Source organism: Paramisgurnus dabryanus, chromosome 10, assembly GCF_030506205.2.
Source record: "Paramisgurnus dabryanus chromosome 10, PD_genome_1.1, whole genome shotgun sequence".
Classification (NCBI taxonomy): domain Eukaryota; kingdom Metazoa; phylum Chordata; class Actinopteri; order Cypriniformes; family Cobitidae; genus Paramisgurnus; species Paramisgurnus dabryanus.
In genome coordinates this window covers 21,791,059-21,809,331 of record NC_133346.1, presented here as the reverse complement: position 1 = coordinate 21,809,331, position 18,273 = coordinate 21,791,059, and the positions used below count along the sequence as shown (strand labels likewise).

The 18,273-nt window shown below is 38.7% G+C and overlaps 2 protein-coding genes across 2 annotated transcripts in view; one reads left to right on the top strand and one right to left on the bottom strand.

Annotated features, from left to right (window-relative positions):
* The window catches only part of LOC135779587 (placenta-specific gene 8 protein-like), a 240,060-nt gene that overhangs the window by 31,638 nt on the left and 190,149 nt on the right, over window positions 1-18,273 (top strand). The window lies entirely within an intron of this gene.
* Window positions 138-17,891, bottom strand: LOC135779457 (chondroitin sulfate proteoglycan 4; the record flags this gene model as incomplete). The annotated part of the gene is made up of 9 exons (XM_065290170.2): window positions 138-3,408; window positions 3,517-3,694; window positions 4,715-4,881; window positions 5,464-5,595; window positions 5,704-5,902; window positions 6,534-6,710; window positions 9,895-10,368; window positions 11,229-14,729; window positions 17,712-17,891. Coding segments are annotated over 9 exons (7,095 nt in total), but the record flags the coding sequence as incomplete, so codon positions are not given.

Below are 18,273 nucleotides of genomic sequence, written 5' to 3'. Positions count from 1 at the left end.
GCACTGTTTGTTTTGTTTGCAATGTTGAGTGTAATACAAAATGTAATACAACGTTTACAATTTTAAACCAAACAAGGGAGTAAAAAGAAATACTTTTATTTATGGTACATCAATAACCATGGACAATGAGTGTTACATTAATCACACAACAAGCACACAAACATAAATACACACATACAAAATTTATAATCAGTATATTCAGGTCTTAATTGTGGTAAAATACTAAATTAATCGTAAGATGTCAGTTTAAATAATGCAAAATATCCTACTAGTGCCACCCTGCTGGGATGGAAAAACAGGTAGTTTTGCATATACATCTGAAAGCGTGTTTGTTTTTGTGGTTAGGATATTTTAAATGTAGACACTTCTTTAAAATGTAGAATAGTTTCAGTTCCCTCCTTAAGTTCATGCCATCAGGCTGTCTGTAGCAGACATGAAATATAAATACACTTAATGATTTAAGATTACAACATAATGCTAGTTCTGCTATGTAAAAACTTGGTAGTTGTTGTTGGATAGCCTACATCCAGCATTTGTAACATTAACATGCATCAGGCGTATTCTACTTGCATGCACTGTCAGAAAAATCATCAAAATATGTACTCTCCAGCTGTCACTGGGGCTGTACTCTATTAAAAAATGTACAGCTTTACACCCAAAGGGTTCATTTTGTATCTTAGAGGTACATATTTGTACCAAAGAGAGCTTAAAAGTACATCAAAGATACATATTAGTATTGATAACAAATGTATACATATCTGTACCAAATAAAAACATATTAGGACCATTTCAAAGGGCACTGTCCAAGTGACAGCTGGGGTACATAATTGGACATATTTTTTTCTAACTGTGTAAAAACAATGTTTAATCTTATAAAAAATACTGAAAATTATTAAGTTTAGCAGTTTCTTGCACTCCAATCTGGTAAAAGGTCTGATTTGATGCTGACACACTGTTCAGTGAAGTCTATTTACCGTGTTCACCTGTTCCATCTGTAGTATACTAGTCAAACTAATGTAACTGCAAGACATACTGACCTTGTGTTATTAAATGAGTTGATCTTTTCTATGTAAGAAACAAAAATGTACATTCAAAAAGTTCTGAAGTATGGCAGGACAACGGGAAACAACTGGACTAACATTAAAAAAATGAATGCGCAAACTTATATTTATTCCACTCACAAATGAGGAAACATCTTTTACTGCTGAAGAACTTTTCTTTTGATACTACCTAAAGAGACCGTCAGCATCCTGGTGTTTGGAATGAAACGTAGAAGCTTACTTTCCTCCTGTTGGTTCCAGTACCAGCAAAAGGAATTGTGTTAAACCCAATACTGGTTGTGTTTAAGAGGTGGTGTTGTTGAGGAGCATTGCTGGGAAGAATCAGGGTTAGGTGTACTCCACGTACAAAGGAGAAACGGCGACACAGCTCGTTCAATCCCTGGCACCAAAGTTGCATCATGTACGGTGTCTAAAAGAGGGCTGCCGGGGCAACTCGGAGTGAGTGGAGTTACTATTACTGAAGGGACAGTGAGACTTCTCTCTGGCTGACCCAGATACGGGCTTCTGGCTAAAATATCTTCACCAGGGTTCTCCGTCAGATCCTGGATCATTGCTGGATGGGCCCGCTTTTCCTTGCGATGCCGAAAGACAAGAATAAGAACCACAAGGATGACAATCAGCAAGAGGCAGGCCAGAAGTGGAAGGATGATGAGCAGTGGATCAGATGCAGGTCTTGGTAAAGACTCCATTCTTACTAGAGTATTTTTTGGGAAGAGGTCAAATTTGCCCATTGTTGTACGTGGCACGTGTGGAATTGTGGATCTGCTTCGTGTGTGATTTCCCCAGCGGTGTCGAGGTTTCAGCTTGGCAGCAGTTTTGTGCGGTCTAGTTGTTGGATCTATATGAGATGGGGGATACATGGGTGACATACCATTTGTTGTTTTGTTTAATGTCGGCAACCTTGTCGGCCCTGAAAGTATATGCTTCCCTTGAATGGGATCATAGGGTAATACTAAGTACACAAATTCCCCCAAGGCAGGCTGAACATTGGCTGCCTTTAAAAGGAAAACAAATGAGTCATTACGTGGATGGACTGCAGTGACGTTGTACCTGGCTGATGTTGCATTGTCATAAATGTCATTGAAGTGGATGTTTTCCTCAATGGCCACTCGTCCTTGTTCTACATCTCTGAATGAAAAGGATTCCACTGAATGAGAGGCTCCTTCAAGGCCAAACGTGATAAGCTTGCCATGTTTCGGAGGCTTGAGGATTTCAAATACAGGGTCACTGGCACTAAGGGAGGCCAATTCGGTGGCATCCAGGACATCCTTTCTAAGCTTCACTGGAATGCCATCTGGAATCCTGACATGCTCTCCAAGGTGGATAAGTGGCCGGACAGTGATGTTTACCACCTGGTTAGTCAGGTTACTCTTCAATGTAAAGACGGTGAACTCAAAGCTGTCCTGAAAGGATGACAGGTCATTCATGTGATACAACACCCTGCCGGTGCCTAGGTCCTCCTGGTCAAAGTGTGTAACCGGCTTCTCCATAACCATGAGAGTCCCGTGACTTGGCGGGGCTGTAACTGAATACTTTATAGGTGCGTCTCTCTCATTGGTTACTGCAGCCAGGTGCTCGAGTGTCAGAGTCACTGTCGTTTGACCTTGCAACAGAGTCAATCCGGTATTGTTGACCACATGGATGGTGATATTCTCTACCTCTACACTGAAGAGCTTATATAGTGGTCTGTGAAAACCATCAGTGATACTGAAGTAGATTACACTTGAGGAAGGTTCTCCTTTTTGTACAAAATGCACCCTCTTATGATTTATGTCAGCCTGGGTGAATGATGCAGCAGACTTATTCAGCTGGTCTACAAAAGCAAGAAAGCCATTTTTAGGCTTACTGATTACAGTATAATGAATCTCTTCAGGTGGACTGTCCTTGTCCTCCACATTAAGGTACTCAGGGTCTAAGGTCACAGTCTCCCCTTTGACCACTCTGAGTTTGGGGGTTCCTGTCCTGAACACAGGAGGCTCATCATTAACAGGGGTCACAGTAATATTAAACAATTCAGATACCACGTGGTCTGCATTCTGGGGTCGTCGAGCAGGTTTGTCTCTGGGGTTTAGCCACACATCGAATGTAAAGTTATCGTGAGTGGTCTCAGAGTCGTCATGTACGTATATGACTCCATGCTTGTGAAGGTTGAATTGAGAAAACTTTTGTCTTTCGTGTGTGTGGTTCTTCTCGCCTACAACAATCGTACCGTGGTGCGGCGGAGTGCTGATTTCGTACCAGATCTCATAGAAATGCTGTTCTGCTTTGTCTACCTTTCCCAAAAGATTGGATGCATCCAGCATTGATTTATTTATTAAAACGCTACTACCTTCAGCAACAACAGCACCTGGATAATAAAAACAAATTTAAAAAGTTGTAAATGTATATAAATATTTTTCTTTGTAAATATTAATGTAATCCTTTTTGTAGAAAAGGTAAGGTCAAGAGGTATTACCGGTGTTTGCATGAAGTGCACTTCTGTGCTCCGTGTCGGTATTTTCGTAAGAGATGTGGATATTAAAGGTGTGAGCTTGCAGGGATGTTGGCGGGCAGGAAGCAGTGAAGGTGAAAGAATCTGTCGCTGCCCATGTAACGGGTTCAGTCTGTACATACAACACAGCTCCTTCTTTCACCTTAGATAAGACAATTACATAAATGCAACTGTATTTAATGCCACATCTTATAAAAAATTAGCTCAAAGCTATTTTGGTTTTCATTTGCTATACTTCTGATACTGTCCAAAATAAAAATATTAGTGCCAACAGAAGTAAATATTTTAAAGGATTAGTCAAGTTTCTTAAACAAAAATCCAGATAATTTAGCCACCACCATGTCATCCAAAATGTTGATGTCTTTCTTTGTTCAGTCAAGAAGAAATTATGTTTTTTGAGGGAAACATTCCAGGATTTTTCTCATTTTAATGGACTTTAATGGACCCCAACACTTAACACTTAACTCAACACCTAACAGTTTTTTTCAACAGAGTGACAAAGGACTCTAAACGATCCCAAAAGAGGCATAAGGGTCTTATCTAGTGAAATGATTGTCATTTAATAAAAAATATGCACTTTTAAACCACAACTTCTCATCTATCCCCGGTCCTGTGATGTGCCAGTGCGACCTCACGCAATACGTCATCACGTCAAGAGGTCACGGATGATGTATGCGAAACTACACCCCAGTGTTTACAAGTGTGGTGAAAGAGGTGTATGTCGAATGATACTAAATAATGACTTTGTGTCAGTTTATTGTTTAAAATGGTCCGCAAATGTGCGTTTCATATATATAACACCTGACCTTTCTACGTCATTATGCAATTACTTGTGGTCGCACTGGTTTAAAAGTTCAAATGACAATCGTTTCGCTAGATAAGACCCTTATGCCTCTTTGGGATCGTTTAGAGTCCTTTGAAACTCTGTTGAAACTGCAAATTTAAAACTGCATTAAAACTGTTAAGTGTTGGGGTCCATTAAAGTCTATTAAAATGAGAAAATCCTGGAATGTTTAAAAAAAAAATCTTGACTGAAGAAAGAAATACATCAACATTTTGGATGACATGGTGGTAAGTAAATTATCTGCATTTTTGTTTTTAGAAAATTGACTAATCCTTTAATATCAGCAAACAAATTTCAAAAGACGTGTTTTATAAATACCATGTCTTGGGTGAAGGAAGAGATTTCTTGTGTAACATTTTTAGTTTGTTTCTCCATCAGTCTGCCGAATCGTGGAGGGGACATCACGGTGTAGGTGATGGTGCGATTTCTTATATCATCATTTGTAATTGTCAACAGCTCATCTTCAGAAATGAACTTAGATGAACCTGGAAAATACATACAAAATTACATATCCGCTTTTTAATCATTTAATTAGGGCTGTCAAAAGATTAATCACATACAAAATAAAAGTTTGTTTTTGCAATATATATGTTTGTGCACTATGTGTAATTATTTTGTATATAAATACACACATATGTATGTATGTATGTATTGAAAAAACTTCTACACACACACACACACACACACATATATAGATGTTGATATATTTTATATTATATATATATAAAAAATATTTACATACATACATTTTTTTCTTAAATGTATACATGTATATGTGTATTTATATATACAAAATAATTACACACAGTGCACACTGCACACACATATTGCAAAAACAAACTCTTATTTTGCACGCGATTAATCCTGATTAATCTTTTGACAGGCCTTGATTTAATAAATTATTCTAGTTTAAGATACACATTTACTCGGCTATGAGCAAATATAGAAACCAGTGCTTCGTCTTTGCAGCACACTATCTACTTTTAAACAGCATTTTGATAAGATAACATACAGTATATTATACATGCGTTCCTCAACCTTTTCCTATAAAAAAACCCCAACTGAACCTGGGAACACTTTCAGTTCTTGATTTCTTTCCAAGCTGATGACCAGAGATTGAGCTGTGACACTGAAGATCTGTCTCGGAGCAAAGTTTACCCCATCATTGACTTGAAAGTGAAACCCTCCTGACATGGCACCTGTCGAAACATCAATCCTACAAGCTTGGTATTTCATAAGATCAAATCATCATGTGCATCAAGTCTTGTGACTATATGTGTTGAAAGTGCCTTTTTATGTAAACTAACCACCATGCACAAACACCAGCTGGCCATGGTTGATGTGCTCCTGTGTAAAGTTCAAAACTGGTCGGGAGGGGACGCTCTTCAAGGCCAGGTGCCCGTTACTCGGTGGAGTGATGATGAATTCCAGGCTTTCTGGAGGAGAATCTGGATCCTCAGCACTGAGGTCTTCAATGGTTATCTCTGTCACAGAGCCTTCCCACACCTAGTAAAAGTAAGTGAACTAGAGTACAGCATTGATAACTAATGATAACATATGTATCACATTATATACAGTACTATCTGTTGTTTCACATTTTGGTGGTCATTGAGCCTCCTGCTGGTGAAAGTGGGGATTTTAAGTGTAAAACACATACACACAGTGTGACAGTGTATAATAAATCACCTTAAAGTTTAAAACAAAATGACTAATAATAGTTAAATACACCATTTATAATGGTCATGCACACATAAAAAAATGAAATGGATAACAGGTGGAAACAAAAATACACTCTAAAATTGTCTGGATTATTTTTGACCCATAATGGGTAAATATTGAACGGAACACACTGCTGGGTTAAAAATGTCCCAATGTTGGGTTGTTGTTATGCAACCATGGGATATATTATACTCAACAGTTGGGTTAAAATAAACCAGCATTGTTCTGTCCAATATTTACCCATTATGGGTCAAAAATAACCCAGCCATTTTGTATGTGAATTTGGAAAATGTACATAACTTTATTCCAAAAATGTGATTTATTATGTTAAACAGTTTGCTATCACACTTTCATGTTTAAAAACGCTTTATATACACGGCAGAGGTTAGTGCACTGTTAGTTGAATGATGATCCTCACCTTTAGGATTCTGTTGACGGTTACGACTGGAGCTTCATCATTTATAGGGGTTATATTGACATAGATCATATAGGGCAAACTATTCTTTCGAAGATCCGTATCATTGGCCACCAATGTAAAATTATCAGCCATCGTCTCACTTCCATCATGGACATAAAATATGAAGCCTTGTTCAGCCTGTGGAGAAAAATGTATAAAACGCTGCTGTGTGACACATGGTATACATTTTGTTTATTTAGTTATAATAATGATCTGTATAAGGCAGCACAATTTTCTATGGTGTTGGTGAGCCAGCTTGCAATATATACATAATAGACTGAATCACAAGGTTTTGTACATGAGATGAAATTGTCAATGCACAATACGATATGGCTTTTCTAAAGAATTTTTTTTGCTTAGATCGCACCATGCTCACAGTTTGAACATGAATCCCGCAAACTGTAAGTAACATTTTTGTTTTCAAACATAAATAATATATAATAAATAATAGAAATCATAATTATAGTATTTAACTTTGTTTACTTGCATATGTTTTAAAAGACGTTAGCCAATAATACAAGTTGACGATTACACCTGAAGGTTCTTAAACACTCAAATATGACTTTTTTAAAAACAGGGTCGAAAAGGTCCTAAATGACATCATCTTCTATGTTTTTTGGACAAAAAACTTCAATATATTATAATTACACATAAGGAAATCCCCCCCCCAAAAAAAATTATTGCATGGCCCCTCCTATTTACATTTACATTGATGCATTGGCAGATGCTTTTATCTTAAGCAACTTACAGTGCATTACAAACTACTTTTTTATTATCATCAGTATGTATTGTAGAGGCATATATAAAAAGCTGCTGTCCAGATAGGGGTAAAAAATTGATGCATGAGTCTGTAGCATAACTTTCTTGTTGTAGCTTATTAAACAAAAGTAAATAAAGCAAAAAAAGTTAAACAATAACAATCATAAAGGCACACACACAAGGTGCATCCCAATTGAGGGGCTGCAGGCTTCCAAGGCCGTATTTGAAGGCAAAAGACTCCCTGTCCCAATTCAAAGGCTTCTTCACATACAAGCATCCAAATGTGGCTTTTTCCCCTGAAACCAAGGATCCATATAGATCAGGGGTCTCCAACGTGGTGCCCGTGGGCACCCGGTGCCCGCCAAAGCACATTCTAATAATGGTCTTAATTGTAATATTTATTGATTACATCTTTTTATATTAGCTTGGCTTGGTTTAAGTATGTTAACATTTTAAACAATACTAAAACATATCAACAAGTAAAATAAAATAAAGATTGTTTTATCCATTGTGGTAGCTTTTGCTCACCCTTGAAATAGATGTATCCTTCACAGCCTTGGCTAGATTCAAAGCGCACCGGTGACGTCTGGGTATTTTGAAATAAACATTTAAAAATGTAGTTTAATTAAAGTGTATATTTTGCTAATTAAATGTCCCTGTGACTGTTTTACTATTATAGTGATGTTTTAGTGATGGGAATTAATATTATTGCTGCAATATTGTGCGTGTTGCGTTTGATTGGCTGGATCAGGGGCCTCATGTATAAAAATGTGCGTAGGATCCTTACTAAAAGTCTACGTACGCACAAAAGCCAAAAATGGCATAAACCAAAAATTATGAAGACTTCTAAAACAAAGCAATGTTCCCTTTATAAATCACAGATCACCTGCAAGTGTGCATACATGAATCATTTTAATATCCCACCCTGCAAGCCCATTCTCCCATCAAGTTTGTTTTTTTTATAAATCACAACCTTTGCGTGGGAACTGGCGTACGCACGTTTCCAGCCCCATTTTGTGCGTACGCACGCTTTATACATAAGGCCCCAGGTGTGTTGGATTAGGTGTGTTCGATTGGGGTTGGAGCAAAACTCTGCAGAGACACCGGCCCTCCAGGAGCAGGATTGGACACCCAAGTCATAGGCGGAATTTCGCGTTTGTGCTTGGGGTGTCACCTACTGTCAAACAAAGGTATGTAAATACTTTGAGATTAGCTAGAGTTTAATTCAATATGTTTTAAATATGTTTTTAAAATATTAAGATTAGACAAATAAAATATGAATTCACATGTAATTTGTTCTAAAAACGTTAATAATTAAAGGTTACGTTCTTTCTGATCCCATTTTTAAACCCTAATTAGTGTGCAATGTTGCTGTAATAGCATAAATAACACCTGAAAAATGATAAAGCTCAAAGTTCACTGCCAGGCGATATATTTTCTTTAACAGAATTCGCCTTTTAAAGCCTACAGTAAATGCTCGGTTTGGACTACAGCCCTCTACTTCCTGCTTTAATGACGTCAGTAAAACTCCGCCCGCAGGAGTACATCAGTCGCCAGCTAAGCTAATGGCAAGCTAAGCTGCTATCGAAATCACAACACACTAAACAAACTACACAATCAGAACTCGATACGTATTTCTGAAGGTGGGACTCTTCATAGAACAAGGAAGACATAAGCCCTTTTTAGGACAGTGAAAACAGCTCTATAGAGATAAGAATAAATTGTGTGAAAAATGCCACTTTTTTTTACATGTGAAACAGGAACACATGTTATATTGCGCACTGTAAACTAGAGGTCTTCACGGGTCCACTTAGATCCGAAAACCCGAGGTCCGACCCGAGACCCGATCGGGTTCGGGTCTAAAAGTTTCACATGTGCCTCGGACACGGGTCGGGTACAATAATAGCGGCATCGGGTCTCGGCCGGGTAATTTAAAAATTAATGTGTTTTTTCTGAACGGACCCGAGAAGACCCGAACTCTCTCGCCTGTGTGCGTCAATGTCCTTTTCAAACCTCTCATCTGTTTGCCAAGAGCGCTTGCGACATTGTGTGGTTGTCGGAAGGTTCATTTTCGTTGAGACAAAAAAATCTGTCAATTATAAATGTACATTTTAGCGGTTACGTGGGTGTCGTCGTCAGATAACAAAGTAAAACGAATGAAGCAGCTCGCCAATGGTTGCAAGGCCACCGGAGTTTCTTTCTGTCTGACTGCTGCGCATGGGTCTGCAGAATGCCCACACGTCCGTGCCGTTTACATTCGGTTCCAGTCGGGTTCAAAAAAAAATTTCACTAGTTCGGGTCGGACTCGGGTCTAATTTTCTCGGGTTTGTCTCGGGTCGGGTCTTTCTTAAATTTTTTTTATTTATGCACGTCGGGTTCGGGTATGAAGTGATTCAGGTCATTTCGGGTCGGGTACATTTCTTTGGACCCGAGAAGACCTCTACTGTAAACACAATCAAAGCTTTAAAAACAAACAAAGAACGGGAGCTTTAAGCATAATTAATCATTTTCATGCAACTGTGATGCAGTGCGGAAGACTAAGAGAAGAAATGAAGAAACTTACCTGAACTCTAGTGAAAGATGGGATGGGAACCCCAGGAATCCTGGAGTGCTCAATCTGACCATGATGAGGGCCTTCAGTGACCAGATAAACAAGCTGGAGTCCATGAAAGTGTTGGCTACTGACTTTGATGACGTTCTGAGTGAGTGCTTTAGAGGAGCCCTCTTTCAGGGTCATATTGGACACCTGTAGTGGGATGTGCTTGGGAATAATATCCACGATGAATATGAGATTGTGGACCACAAGAATTCCGTTGGTTATATCAAGCGAAAAAGAGTCATTGACGTATCCGTGTTTTGTTTGGACATACTGAACGTGCCCTTTATTGATGTCATCTTGTGAGAAGCTTTGGACGGGCTTTTCCTCACTACCATGGTAGTGGGCTTCTTCTAGCATAGATAACCGCAGAAAACCATGAGCAGGTGGCACCTTAACAGTATACACAAGCTCATGGGGTGTGTTATCCTTATGAATGACCTAAAACAGACCATACAAGTTTGAAAAAGATCAGATATACCAAGAAAGAAAAAACAAGTTATAGAATGAAACTACGTAGGCCTCATAGCTCATATCATGTTGTTATTTTGAAGGGACACTCCACTTTTTTTGAAAATATGCTAATTTTCCAGCTCCCCTAGAGTTAAACATTTGATTTTTACAGTTTTGGAATCCATTCAGCTGATCTCCGGGTCTGGCGGTACCACTTTTAGCATAGCTTAGCATAATCCATTGAATCTGATTAGACCATTAGCATCGCGCAAAAAAATAACCAAAGAGTTATTTAAGTTTTGATTTTTTTCCTATTTAAAACCTGACTCTTCTGTAGTTACATCGTGTACTAAGGCCGACGGAAAATTAAAAGTTGCGATTTTCTAGGCAGATATCGCTAATGAACTATACTTTAATTCTGGCGTAATAATCAGGGACTTTTCTGCCGTAATATGACTGCAGGAGGCGCAATGATATTACGCACTGCCGAAAATAGTCCCCTGCTATTGAAAGTTACCAAGGGGGACTATTTTCGGGCAGTGCGTAATATCATAGATAAGGTACCAGAATGGTACCACCTGACCCTGGAGATCAGCTGAATGGATTTCAAAACGGTAAAAATCTAATTTTTTAATTCAAGGGGAGCTGGGGAGTGTCCCTTTAAAGCTGGATACATATTCTTTGTTAAAAATGAATGATGATGATTTATAACAATCTATAATTTTTATAATTTAACCGGATTTCTCAGAATTTTGTTGTTGTTTTTTTTCATCAAAGGTACAGATAAGTAACCTTTAGTTTAAAGTTTCAAACAGAGATGGTGATAGAGAGGCAAAATCAGAACTAACCTTGAGGTCCTTCTCATTGATTTTGACAGGTTTACCCTCTTCCACCAGGATCGGGTTATTGTTGATGACTTTTGGGGACTGTTGATGGCTCTCAAGATACACCTTAACAGCCACGCTCACATCCAGATGGACAGCTTTGACCTTACTGCTGAAGTTAAAAGAGTCAACCAGGATTTCACTGTCGTCGTGTTGATATATCACATGGTCCATCTTCAGGTCACGTTGTGTAAAAGTGTTTGTTTTGATACCGTTGCAGTAAAGAGTCCCATGGCTTGGTGGTAGAAACACCTCAAAGATAACTTCTTCATCATTCCTAACATCCATGTTAGTGATTACACTTAAATTAGCAGATGTTAAAATGGCCGTTTGGCCTTTTTGGACCAACAGACCAGTGTTGTTGGCCACCTTTACATACGGGTCCTGGGCAGACACCTCAAACAATGTCGATGTATAGTGTTTCCGGTCTGATACGAAGAGGACAAAACGACCATGACTCACCCCTTTGTGAACAAAAAGCACCCTTCTCTCTTCTAAGTCCCTCTGATGGAATTGATAAAGTTTGTGTGTGGTGTCATTTACCAAGACCAGCTCACCCATGGGTATCTTTCGTCTGGTATAAAGCAAATCTTTGTCATCAAAATCTGTGTCAGGATCGTGGTAGCACAGATCATCCAGCGTAAGTAACCGCTGACTGTCACGTACAACATGAAAAACTTTATCTATAACACGGACAGGTTTCTCATCATTTACCAAATGGATGGAAATATTAAAGGTGCCCTCCGTGCCAGTGGTCTTAACTTTTGGAGAGTTAACGGAGGCTAGGAACGTAAATGTATCGTGTGTGGTTTCACTGTCATCGTGGACATACATGATGCGTTCCTCCAAAATGTCCTGATTGGTGAACAATATTATATGGCTGCTGGCGGAGGAATTGGAGAGCTGTATTTTCTTTAGCATCCCATGTTTAGGGGTGCTGGTAATCTTGTAGAGTACTTCGCTGATGCTGGGTGTCTCTGCGAAAAGCATTGCTTTAGTTATCAACCTGCTCTCCCCTTCCAAGAGAGAAAGTCCGTGATTATGTAATTCAATGTCATGGGTACTTGCTTTGATGCTGATCCTGAACTCATGAATTCCTGACATGGCGAATTTTGAGAACACTTGAAAGTGAAATATGTCTCTTGTATCATCATGTGGCTTTTCCACAACCTCATATCGCAATTTGTGATCGGTAATGTCCTTCTGGCTGAATGTGGAGTTCTTTTTTAAAATCGTATTATTGAGAAACAGATGTCCTCTCCTTGGCAATGTCAACAAACGAATGTGAAGGTCATTTTCCGAAATTCTTACACCTTTAGCGGCAATATGGAATTCTTCAGGTGTCAGTGTTGCTTTGCGATCACCGTCTATTTCGATTTTATTTTTGGTGATCTTGTAACGAATCCAACGTACTCTGATCAAAAACAGTATCTCGTCTGTAACAAGTGAGCCTACGGTGACTTTACATTTGAAACAGTCAGTGACGTTACTTTGTTGGGTCCCGTGAAAGGCGCTGAGATATCGAAGACGCTCCTTTTCAAGAAGCTTCTGTGTAAATGTTGTTGTTTGTTTCCATTGCCCACTAGAATGTAGCCGTTGTAGCTCTCCATATATTGGGGGCACTGTGACATCATAGCGAATGTCCACCGATTGCTTAGCAACATTTACTTGCACAGCTAGATGTTTGTTAGTAATATAGGTGGCTGCACCTTGGGTTACCTCCACTCCGGTGTTGTTGGCGACCTTGTGTTCTAGGGAAATTGCCATGATCCTGAATACCACGGTGTTGCTCACCTTGTCTCCATCACTCACCCTCATTGCCATTCTGGAGTTCTTGAAACCTTTGTGGACATAACTCACTTTTCCCTGCTCAAGATCATGTAGGGCAAACGAGGTCACTGCCCTGCCTGGGTGATCCTCAATCTCTAGAAATCCAGAGTGAGCATTTAGGTTACCAAGGACTGAGAATATCAGGTCAGTGGAGTTACTGTCCGGGTCAGTGACTCTAATGATGTCTGTGCTCAAACGCCGTTTTGAGTGCTCCACAAGAATGAAGAGACTGCCCTCTGGGAGACTTATTTCTGGAGCATCGTTGATGGGCGTGATGCTGATGTTGAATCTATGCAGACGGTTGCCTTTGAGGTAACTGGGCACTTCTTTTTTGCTGCTGGTGAAGATGGAAAACATGAAAAAGTCAAGTAGGTCCTCGGATCCTCCATGGACATACATGACCCTGCCATGCCAAAGGTCAAGCATACCGAATGTGTTTTCCCCCAAATCAGGGTCGACGTCTAGTCTGAGTTGCCCATGTACGGGCTGCTCTTCAATACGGAATGTAATCTGGGACTCTCGAATCCCGAGGTTCTGGAAGTCGATCTTAATGTGTTTCGACTCAAGTGGTGCTCGTCCACCTTCGAGAACCTCTAAATTCTTAAGCAAAAGAAAATTATGCTTGTCCAGCTCAGGTAAGGCATGTGTAAAATTTGACTCGTGTGAAGTTTGACTTGTGTTATTTGGTCCATGTGGCTTTTCTGGCTCACAACCAACAGAGACATCCTTTGTGACCAATGCTCTCGGAAGGCCCGTCCTTTGATAATTTACACGGATGTTTCTAAGACAGCCTTTAAATGACCCTCCTCCAATTCGCTTAGCAACTGTAGAGAGCAATCCATTCTTACGAACTTTAGTGTATGTGTCGAAATCCAGCCCGCCCAGGTAAAGTGGCCCAGTAAGATGCAAGGCACTGCTGTTTACCCCAAAGCTAGAATTGTGCATCTCCATGCCTACACTAAACTGAAGATTTGTAGGTGACAAATAGAGCCTCAAAATATGCCATCCTCCATTACTGATGACCATCAAGGAACGCAATACTGTCTTACTTCCACCTACTTCAAGAACAGCAACGAGTTGCCCTTTTTGAATTTCCAGTGCAATGTGGTTACCTTGGCCTGCTGAGCTGTACAAAAGGATGCCATCTGAATAAAACGTATGCAGTTCACATTCAAACACACCCTCCTGGTGTACTTCCCAAGTAGGCAGAGTCATGTATGCTTTGGAACTGAAAAAACTCATTGAATCGTTGACGGTGGCTGAAAACTGTGGGCTGCAACCAAGTGACACTTCATGAATCATTTTGTAACCTGAGTAAGGCCTAAGAGAAGACAGGAGGTTATGTTCATTAAACAGAACCTCATCCACACAACCTCGAAAGCCAATTGTGTGATCTGCAGAGACGTACAATCTTTCCAGATCATGGACACCACCACCAACGAAAAGTCCATCCTGGACACTCAGATCAAAGTCAGGCCCCGGCATCCTAACAGTGGTGAGGGAGTTTTTATCCACGGTCAGCGTGATGTTGTCATGATCATGTTGAAGTTCTACTGTATGCCAGGTCAGGTCATTTAAAACAATGGCCCTGTCAGAACGAATGGTGCGCTCCCCAGATCCAAGCTCAATCCGCACCTGACAGAGAAACATAGATCTTAAAACAGGAACAAAATTATATCACATGTGAAGTTTTCTTATCACTGAATATATAGGGCTTGATTTACTCGGCAAATAAGTGTGAGAAAACGCAATTTCAATAAAGATCAAACATTTCTGTGGGTGATTTACTGAGAAGGTGCACGTTAAAAAACACAGGTGCAAAAATTTAATTTACATAATGACCAACGCAACAGTAGCGAGGGGTGTAAATTCAAAATATGTTAGGAGTGTCATGGGTGTTTCTTGTGTTTTCAAAATATGTGTTTGTTGCGTCATGCGAACCATGTGCATCACATCTTTTGTCAAAATAAGTGCCTGCTGCACACGCATCAAAACCGTTTATGATAAAAGAGACGCTAACGTTCACAAAATACACGCAAGACACTACCTTAACACTAAACTCTGATTACGCATGAGATTATGCAAGTATCTGGCAAACGCTCTTTTATCATAAACCCTTTAGACACGTCTGCAGCAGGCACTAATTTTAACAAGACATGTAATGCACATACGTTCACTCGATGCGTCGAACACATATTTCAAAATTACAAACCAGACACATGATGGGCTACATACATGTTGTGATGAACTGTGCATCATGCGTCCTCGATAAAAGAAGTCACCGGCTGCCACTGCAACGCAATTTACCAGAGCAGGGCAAATTAGCTTGCATTAAGGGGGTCAAATTGACAGGCCATGATCTTTTTTATTTTATTAATGAAAGCACTTAATTTCTATTTATTTAACTCTTTCACCGCCATTGACGAGATATCTCGTCAATTAAGAGGAAACGCTTCCCCGCCAATGACGAGATTTTCCGTCTTTCCGCAATAGCCCTTCCACAACTTTTTAAACCCGGAAGTATTGCCCTATGGCAAGCGGCTGCATGTTCATGTCTGTTTTAAAGATCGCTCTGAATGGGATCTCTATGAAAAGTCTGTCACAAAAATGGAATTATCTCTGCTTTTTGCTCAAAATGTGGTGTTTTTGCAGAAACCTACCCATATTCAAAAGCTGATTACAAAAGAACCACTGAAGGTAGGATGGAACATTTTTTTTTTTTTTTTTTGAAAGCAGAGGGTCTGTTCTTTCATTTGGTATATTGTATGTTTATATATTTAAAGAAGAACATTTTCTGGAAGGCATTAAACTTTGGTAAAAATCATGAAAAACGCTGGCGCTGGCTGGCAACTTTTTTTAAAAACACTGGCGGTGAAAGAGTTAAAATGTATTTATTCATCAAAAACTGACTCTCATTGATATCATTTTTATTTTGCTTGGTTACAGGCTTAGTTAAATGGACTTTTGAAGAAATCGAAATACAATGCAGGTCATTTTGAACCCCTTTATGCGTTTGTTTGTCTTGTTTTTTTGGTTCATGCATTCTAGGATTACGCATGCATTATATAGGCATTAAATAATAGGGGAAAACCAGTGAATTGACGAGCGCAAATCTTAGTAAATCACATTGTGAGTATTTCATTTAAATACTCTCCTCCCAAAAACTCTACAAATGCATATGCTAAAAAGTCTGTATTTTCAGTGCTTATTTTCACTGTGTGTCTTTAGTAAATCAAGTAGGTTTAAATCTATTAGTAAATCTGGCACTAAAGTGTATATATGGTAACTACTTGGTATTCCCTAACAAAATTCTTTTTCCATTATTAAAAAACTGTAAGGTGGAATCACAAAGTCAATATTCTTGAGCACGAATGAGGAACACATTGATGCAAGTTAAGGCACAGAATATTATCAGATTTTTTTCTGCAACAAGAAATCACTTGCCTTTGTTTTTGCCTGTGGGCATCGTCAACTTATCTGTGTTTTACTACAACTCCAATGGGTCTAAGCTCTATATGGATACTAATCAGATACTAATTTTTTTTAAATTATAAAATTAGTATTCTATCAATCTGGGTGATTATGCAGGTACATTTGGTGCCCAAAGCCATTTTTTTCTATTTATTTCAAATAGTTATTTTCATAATTTGGTACTCATTGTCATGGATTTCAAGGTCATAACAATATAATATTTTCTGTAAAGATTGTCTTATAAAGCTGAAAATCATGATTTCCTGTTGTCTGACTTGACTTCAAGTTGTTACTTGACAGTAACAGAATTGACACAATTGAGTAATTGAGTAATTCAGACAAAAGGTAATTATAAGTTTTAGCTGTTTAACACACGTTTTACAGAAAATATTATATTGTTATGACCTTTCACATCTTGTGATCCATGCAATGAGTATCAAATTATTAAAATAATAAAAAATACAACTATTTAAAAAAGAAGCAGAAAATGATCATCCATCCATCTCTGTATACCTACCTATCTATAATAGTGGTGGTAATTGTATGGCATGATATTTGCTTTGGTCTCAGTGGAATTCTTAAAGGAGTAGTCCACTTTATAGATGGGGCCCATTGACTTACCATAGTATTTTTTTCCTACTATAAAAAGTCAATGGACCCCATCTTTAAAGTGGACTACTCCTTTAATATGTTTCACATTTTGAAACCTTGACCTTGTTATTCTGTCCTTTTCAAAAGATATTGTTTAGTTCACCCAAAAATGAAAATTCTGCCATCATTTACTCACCCTATGTTGTTCTAAACCTATATGTTTTTTTTTTTGATGGACACATAAGAAGATATTTTGATAAATTATGGTAAGTACACAGTTTATGGTACCCATTGAACTCCATTTGTTTTCTTACTATGGAATTCAATGTTTACAATCAGCTGTGTGCTAACCATCATTTATCAAAATATCTTCTTTTGTGTTCATTGGTTTAGAACAACAGGAGGATGAGAAAATTATGATGGAATTTTGACTTTAGGGTTAACTCTATCCCTTTTTATAAAGATTTAAGAGCAGATGGCATTTTTATGTATTATGTATGTTTCCATAATACATAATTTTTCCAGAGTGACATCATATAAGAGTTCATGAATCACCTGTATTCTGCCTGAGTGCAGCCCCACCCAGAGGAAGTCTTTCGCCCCAGCCGCCAGGAAAAGCAGGCCATTGGACCCAGATGTCCGAAACCGCACATGGAAAGACGTTTGACTAGACGATTCCACTGTTTTCAAATGCACAAATCCATCTCCATAGAATGAAGCTGTAAATTTGTAATTGCATTAGTCGAGTTTCAATAAATTTTTGTACATTATGCAGAAAAATATGGTTTAAAGTAAAAACAAAAAGTAAAAAAGACCAAGTAAAAAGTACGGTGTTGTCCCCAATATATTAAGAGGTTTAGCAGTCACGCAGCTCAGTGACAGCAGCTGTTCGACGCCTGAAGCAGTTTAGACTAAGTGCTGTTGTGTCTGCAGACCTCTAATGCTTTGTCAAAATTCAATTAATGCATTTTAATGAGTCAAGTGCCTTTTAAAGCAGGACAGCTTCATTTGTAGAGCACTGTGTCAAAAGTACTCAATAATGATTAGCACAGTGAAGGTAATGAGCATGCTTTTCATCAAGCTTTCCATGCTGGGAATATAATTAAGGGAATTATAT